Source organism: Sycon ciliatum, chromosome 13, assembly GCF_964019385.1.
Source record: "Sycon ciliatum chromosome 13, ocSycCili1.1, whole genome shotgun sequence".
Taxonomy (NCBI): domain Eukaryota; kingdom Metazoa; phylum Porifera; class Calcarea; order Leucosolenida; family Sycettidae; genus Sycon; species Sycon ciliatum.
In genome coordinates, this window is record NC_088655.1 from 26,962,119 (window position 1) to 26,969,664 (window position 7,546).

Sequence of the window (7,546 nt, forward strand, 5' to 3'; positions counted from 1 at the left end):
GCTCGGATGAGCAGGACGTAACGGGAAGAGTGCAGAGCAGCTGCAGTATGGCACGGATGTTGGGAAACATCTGGCTGGCGTGAGGTAATGACAGGGCAGCCGAGGTCGGAATAGCAGGCTCGCCATGCTCATTCCAAACATTCGACCACTTGGTGTGCCAGCAATGCAGCTCACTCTCCACGCTGGCTGCGGATGGGAAGTCAACGGAATACGTCCCAACCAACTTGTTGATGGCTGTGTTTGCTTCGGCAATTGACGACGAGAGCAGGATCGAAGGTACCACACAGAACGCCTGGAGAGTAGTTCGATGATGGCTTGTGAAGCGGCTTTTCATCTCTCCTACCATGTGGTCCAGGAGAGGTATGCTGATCGACCGCTTGTAATACTCGGATGGTGTGTCAGCTGGAACGTTGTCCCGGTGTGTCTGCCTGCCGCATGACCTCGGAACAGATGGGTTGACGTTCATCTTGGCACACGTCGTAACACTGTCCCCGCATGTTGCTTAGGTCAAGGCCAAGCTGCTGGATAGCTTCAACTATAACCTTGGCGAGTGCTGCACCCGTAACACCTTGATCGCACTCGACGAACGTCACGAAGTCCTCTCGAACAATTCTACTGGATGCCTCCACATAGCGAATCACGAGTCCAAGCTACTCTTTATTGGACACGTCTGTTACTTCATCTGCGATGACCGTGAACAATTTCGCTGCCTTTGGCACTCTTGCAACAATTCGCCGTGTGATGTGGTCACCAATGATGCTGACAAGCTGGTTCTGAATGTCGCCAGACATGTACGTGGCATTGGCAGGAGCAGTTGACAAGTGCTCGCCAAGACACGAATCACCAGCATTGACGCGGAAATCCACGAGAGCCCAGAAATTCCCATGGTTAGCAGCACCGTCGGGCTCAACATCAGTGCCAGCGTCACGATGTCCACGCAGGGGGAAGTTCTGGCGTCCGCATAGCAGAATGACTTTGATGATAGAGGTCAGCTTTTTGCGGTTGGCTGCCACTTTGTCTGCAAGCGCTGTGCTGGTTTGCTGGATGACATTCTCTCTCTTTCCATCCATTACAGATAAGAATCCATCCGCTCGTACTATTGCGTCCCGGTGGAACTGCTTCGTCATGCGGTCATCCAGCAACTCCAAAGCTTTTCGAAAATTCGTCAGTGGTCGCCTGGCAAATACACCCAGCGATGACCCACGATATGAGCGAGCGAATAATACGCAGGGCAAACAGAAGCCGCCACCACAGGTGGCACTGAACACCAACCAGGGCTGGTAGGTTTGAAGCCAGCGGTGCTGAAACGCTCGGCCATCGTGTCTTGGGAACGCGTAGCGAGCGTCCGGCGAGAAATGCTGCTTCAGCAGGCAATATTTGTCGTCATCTGCCAGTTGCACGCCCTTGGCAATGTCGTCGATGTACTGACCCACGTCGTTGCAGCTTGCAGATGGCACGCTGGAGGTAGAAGAAGCAACAGGTGCAGCTGGAGACGGCACGCTGGAGATCAAAGAAGCAACGGGAGCAGCTGCAGACACTTGACTCGGAATACTGGGAGAAGGAATTTGGGCACTCGACTCAGACTCGGAGTCTCCAGGTTCAACAGTTTCAGAGTCAGAACTCTCTACCATGTCTACCTTTTTCCACTTCGCTTTGCTGAAATACTCGAGCAAGGACATCGTCGTCGATCAAAATATGACTAAGCGTTCAACAATCTCTCTCTCTCTCTCTCACTGATGTGTTCATGAGCTGAGAGATTTCTCTCCACTATTTCTCCACTATTTCTATTTCCTTCTCACCACCACCACCATCCGGTTCGCGCCTGGCGCCTGGTCGATGCATGGCTGGCGGTATCCGGCATAGCAGGCTGGTGCATCAAGTAGCGCATGGCACATAGATGATGACACAGCAACGACATAGCTCGATTGCGACGTACGTTTCGTCCCCGCTGGACTCATCAGGCAATCTTCTTCTTGCGGATGTCTTCATACGGAGCTTAACTCGGGAGAATGAAGTTGAAGACACCACTGCAGCTGTACTTATGGTTGATAAATATGGTGGTAAAGACCAGGCGCCAGGCGCGAACTGATGGTGGTGGTGGTGAGAAGGAGAGCTCTGTGCCAGAACTTTGCAGCCTAGAGAGCGTGTGTGGGCAGGCGTGTATTTGCCGCCATATTGCCAGGTGTGTCTTTACCACCATATTTATCAACCATAAGTACAGCTGCAGTGGTGTCTTCAACTTCATTCTCCCGAAGGAACACATAGTTCAAATAATTATAGCACTGAATTGTTGAGATTGTGAGCACATTCCAATCAGTACTCTACATATTTATAAGCGGTGGCAATCGTTAGGAATAGGTCGTGAGTTGCCAGAGTGCTCTAGTATATGAGAAAATGTTTTGTTTGTCTAATCGACGGCTCGTTTGAAGCCAGAGTTGTTTGAACTAATTACTAATTACTTGTTTCAGTCGACTTGATTCTAGACAGTAGTCGAAGGAGTACTATGAAGTATACACCAGGCGTATTCTGTAAGGTATCTCGTGAGAATTCTGTCGGTACACATCACTCATCAGGTATCAGCTTGCAAATATGTCTCTTCTCTGTTTCTTGAAAGCCTAGTTGGACTGTGGCTCCAGCGATTCCCTTCTCAGAGCAGGTACCATACCCAATACGGTCAATGCATATTGGACAGACCTGTGTGCACAACAGAAATAGTGGAGAGAAATCTCTCAGCTCATGAACACATCAGTGAAGTTTGAACTGCCGTTGTTTGTGGCCATCAGTATAAACCTATCGGCTATAAGAATAATGTGCAAAAAACCCTCTATAACTACAGCTGGGGCCATGGAATTATAAAGCATCTAACTTAGGGAACTGCCAATTCTGGTCGGAGTTGCGTTTGAGGCCTGCAATTCATGATGGCTATCGTATGTTGCATTGACCAGAGATCATATAAAACTTCCATGCCACATTGAAACACGCACTACTTTCGAGTACTTTGGTATCCCCCACCAAATGGGCATTCGTTCCCGGGGTGGCAGGCGTCACCATTCGTTATGCCTGGATCAGATTTCATTGACCCCAACTGTCATGAAGAATCATTTTTACTTTGACTGGATTTCAGTACAAGTTGTAGAACTGCAGAATAAATTTTGTTGTATTTGGGCAACCATTTCTCTACAAACGCTCTATTTAGAATTTTTCTTTTTATAAAATACATGTCCAAATTCCACATCTACCCAAATCGGAATACTTGATCACGGATTCAGTCCTACACGGAATGTTTAGAAAACGCCAGGGAATAGGAATTTGCTAACGAGAACTCCAGGCCAGGGTACTAGCATACGAACAAAACAAGATAAAAACTCACCAGTATACTTGTAGTAATTCATGTCGGTGTAATATTCACGATAAGCAACGAGGCACCCTCCGATTTGGTCAAGCTGCTTTGAAGTCTGGTTGTTCAGGTGATACAAACGGGCTCCCCGTTGTTACTTCCAGCAGCTTCACTCTCCCTGCGACAGCGGCTATCAGCCTCTCTCTCCATCGTCGACAATTATCACAGATTCAACATTCTACATTAGTCAGCACTGCACTGGGGGAATATGTCTCGAGACGAATTTAGCGGATCAACAACGCTTTGATGGAGATAAATTCTCCTCTGGAGGACCTTCAGGGTACCTGGAAGGGTATAGAAGACGGGATCGCTCACGGCGTTGGGAGAACATAGCAAACAACCTCTTCTTCGATTGAAAATTGGCCAAAAAGTATGTGAAATGTATGTGCGCAGATGCATTTCCACTGGCAAGCTAATCCCTCATTACGTCATCAGCGCTCGCTCGGCCGAAATAATTCAAAAGTCGTCTTCCTGCTCGACTCGATCGCTTCTGGAGACTCGTTCTTGTTCGAGGGGTCTTCTCTTTCACCTACCTTCGTCTTGGCATCGAAAACTCGGCGTCGAAAATGAAGCCGGAGTGTCCCTTTAAGGCCCCCTCTTTCGCGGCCTGCGGAGCATATTAATTATTTTATACCTCGACCTGGCGCTGGAGTCTCATGTTCAGTAGCGCGTGGGCGCAAACGCAGAGCACTGTCTGCACAATATCATCACAGTACCAACACGGCTACCATCGAACACGTGCCTGGACCTGGTTCTACTGGAAGCTGGGCTTTGCCATGAGCAGCCCTCAGTCACTGCCGTGGACGACCTTAGTGACCATCACCTCGCAGTGTTTGACCTCCATCTCCGCAGCTGGCACCGCATTCAAAAGCACGCCTATCGCAGTATTAGAAAACCTGGTATTGCCGCAATCGACTTCCGAAAGTTCAAGGAGGACGCCCGAGCACTTCTGGCAGTCAATTACAACGATGCAACTATTGATCTTCAAGCCGAAACTTTCCTGACATCACTAGCTGACCTTACTAACCGTCATGCTCCAGTGCAGCTAGTCAGACACCCAATCTGTTCTAAACCTATACCGCATTCTTGGACAACTGCTGAACTGCAGCAGCTGCACCATACACGGAGGAACTTACATCGACAGCTTCAGCGTAGGCCAGACGACTCAGCTCTTAAACAAAGGTATCGTGCAACCAGGCGTCAAGGAAAGCGCTTGAACAGACAACTGAAGTCACAGTTTTTAATCAAGAAATTCCAGGATCTAAGGAATGACCCAAGAGGGCAGTGGCGTCTGCTTAACGGCATGACTGGTCGTAGACCCACCCGGAACCAGCCCACTGCATCAATTTCGTCGCTGACTGATACGTTTGCGGCCATTGTTCAAGACACCAACAGGCCTGGGGTTCTACAAATTCCACCTGAAGACAATGAGCAGCTACCTCATCTCACGAATTTCCAACCAGTGACAGTACAACACGTGTCTGATATTCTGAAGTCTCTTAATTTGTGCAAATCACCAGGTCCAGACAACGTGCTACCATCCATACTGAAGAATAGTGGAGATGCTATTGCTGAGTACCTCACGGACATAGTGAACGAGTCCCTCCAAACCGGTAATGTCCCCACCGTCTTTAAGCAAGCTATCATAAGTCCACTTATGAAATCTGGAGACCCTGATCTGGCGGCAAACTACCGCCCAGTTTCGCTGCTGCCTATATGTGCCAAGGTATTAGAAAGAATAGTACTGGACCAGATAATGAAATTCTTCGCAGATAATGGCATTGAACACGTACCAGACTCTCAATTTGCATACCGTCGCAACCACTCTTGCGAAGACTGCTTGGCTCTAGCTGTGAAGAGATGGCTTTCTGCATTGGATAGCAACGAATATTGTGGTGTCATCTTCGCTGACATGAGCAAAGCTTTTGACAGAGTGGCACACTCCGCCCTCATCCAGAGTCTACATGACACAGGCATCAGAGATGTTGCCTTGAATTGGTTTTGTAGCTACCTGTCTGACAGAATACAAACTGTTAGAGTTGGTCAGGAACTTGGACAGTCACGCCCATGCTCCCGAGGAGTGCCCCAAGGCTCCGTTCTGGGCCCAGTCTTGTTTTGTATCTACATTCGCGACATAACACCCTGTTTTAGGTTTAGCCAAGACCAGGAATATGCTGATGATATTGCATTTTATGTCCGGCATAGTGACTGTGATACTGTGTTGGAGCGTCTCACTGCGGACCTTGCTGCTCTGGGCAGCTACCTTGGGGAAGGGACTGGTTCTTAACCCTGATAAGACACAATTTCTGCTGTTACGTCGCCCAACTAGTCCCTTAGGGGCCGTCCGGGGTTACCGATTGTTTTTACAAAACGAAAAGTTTTAGTATTTTTCAGCCCCCACCCACCCACCCACCTTTTCTGCAGGTAAAACGAATTCCAATACAATATTAATGTCAATTTTCGACACCCAGAAGTAACTGGGCATTCTCCATCAGCATTCAATAATTATTTTCAAAACGAAACTCCATCAAACCCACCCACCCACAAACGAAAACATTTCGTTTTGAAAAATTTAATATTATTGGTAACCTTGGACGGCCCCTTACCCACCACTGTGTCTATATCATTATTATTATTATTATTATTATTTTTTCTTCAGACTTTTCCCGTTTGTCTCTTTCCCTCAATCATGCCGCAACTCCACTCTCTATCCTGCGCACACAGCCAATACCTGGGCCTCATTGTGGATGAGCACTTGGCATTCGATGCTCAAGTAGAGCGAGTTTGCATTGCCGTCAAGCAGAAGGTCGGAGCCTACAAGCATGCCAGGCAGAACCTGAACCACAGAGCGCGTCGTCTTTTCTATCTATCCATTATTCAATCCACCCTTGAGTATGCTAGCTCTGCCTACATTAACTGTCTATCTCATCGTTCATACAACCAGCTGATCACAGCCAGCCGTACCAGTCTTAAAAGAATATTTGCCCTTGACCGCAGAACTCCCACTGAGACACTGTACGCTTACACCAAGATCTACACACTAGAGCAACGCTAAGGGTGCGTTCTTATATTCTCTAGCTTCTAGAAGAAGAAGAAAAGAGAAGTCGAAGAAACTGGGATTACTCAAGAACGGGTCTCGAAGAATTCGGAGATATTTTGCACATGTCAAGCAAAATGAAGCGTCAAAGGGGCCGCGATCTTGAGTGATGAATGTATGTGCGTATGCGAAAAGGGAAATGCGTACACTCATGATGAACACGTGGCTTTTAGTCGTAGTTCGCATGCGCTGATCCCAAACCGCGGGAATCTCCAAGTTTCAACCAGGGAGTAGTACAATATGGGTATTGTACTACTCCCTGGTTTCAACCAGGGAGTCGTAAAATACCATTTTACGACTCCCTGGTTTCAACCACCTCTGAAGCTTGGAGAGCTTGGAGAGCTTTGGAGAGCCTCCTAAAATTCGGAGAGGATATAAGAACAGCTCTCGAACTTTTCGGAGAGTCTCCAACTTTTCCGAGAGGATTTAAGAACGCACCCTTAAATTTCAAGCAATACGTCTTTGTCTTTCGCTGTCTGCATGGTTTATCTAGCCCACTTCTCAGCCTCCTATTCACTCCCCGCTGCACTGGCCCACATTCTGCTGCCACAACCCGGGGCCAAGCTACAGCTGCTCTTGTCTTGCCTGCCTGCCACTCCCGGTATGGTTTCCATTCCATTGCGTATCTTGGTGCCGACAGGTGGAATGCGCTGCCTCCATCTTGTCGCCTGGCCGAGTCGCCTGCTTTGTTTCGCGCTCACACAAAGTCTCATTTAGGGTTTAGGCCCCGGCGGATAATGCCGGCAGAATTTCGAGCAGAATCAGGGGTTTCAAAATCGGAGCAGGATGCGGCAGAATGAGGCAATTGGCGGGCAGAACGGAGCACCAGACGAGCAGACGGAGCACCAGACGAGCAGAACGGAGCATGAGACGAGCAGAACCGAGCACTACAAATGTAGACGAGCAGAACCGAGCACTACAAATGTAGACGAGCTGAGAACCGACTTCGTGTACCCGAACATATCCGATCTCGTCTGTGTGGCTCATTCTCTGGACAACATTGGCCGGCATTTTGACACAGATCTCCTGGACTCCTTCCTACGCCTGTGGGT

The 7,546-nt window shown here is 48.6% G+C and overlaps 2 protein-coding genes across 2 annotated transcripts in view; both read right to left on the reverse strand.

Annotated features, from left to right (window-relative positions):
* The window catches only part of LOC135829784 (52 kDa repressor of the inhibitor of the protein kinase-like), an 899-nt gene extending 377 nt beyond the window's left edge, over positions 1 to 522 (reverse strand). The window contains exon 1 of the mRNA XM_065342167.1: positions 1 to 522. This exon is cut by the window's left edge and continues 377 nt beyond it. Coding sequence (XP_065198239.1) covers positions 1 to 466 — 466 coding nt within the window. The 5' untranslated portion in view covers positions 467 to 522.
* Positions 523 to 650: 128 nt separating this feature from the next.
* LOC135829329 (uncharacterized) lies at positions 651 to 1,631 on the reverse strand. Its single transcript, XM_065341735.1, has one exon. It carries the CDS (start codon positions 1,629 to 1,631, stop codon positions 651 to 653), a length of 981 nt encoding a protein of 326 aa, XP_065197807.1.
* Positions 1,632 to 7,546: the final 5,915 nt, after the last annotated feature.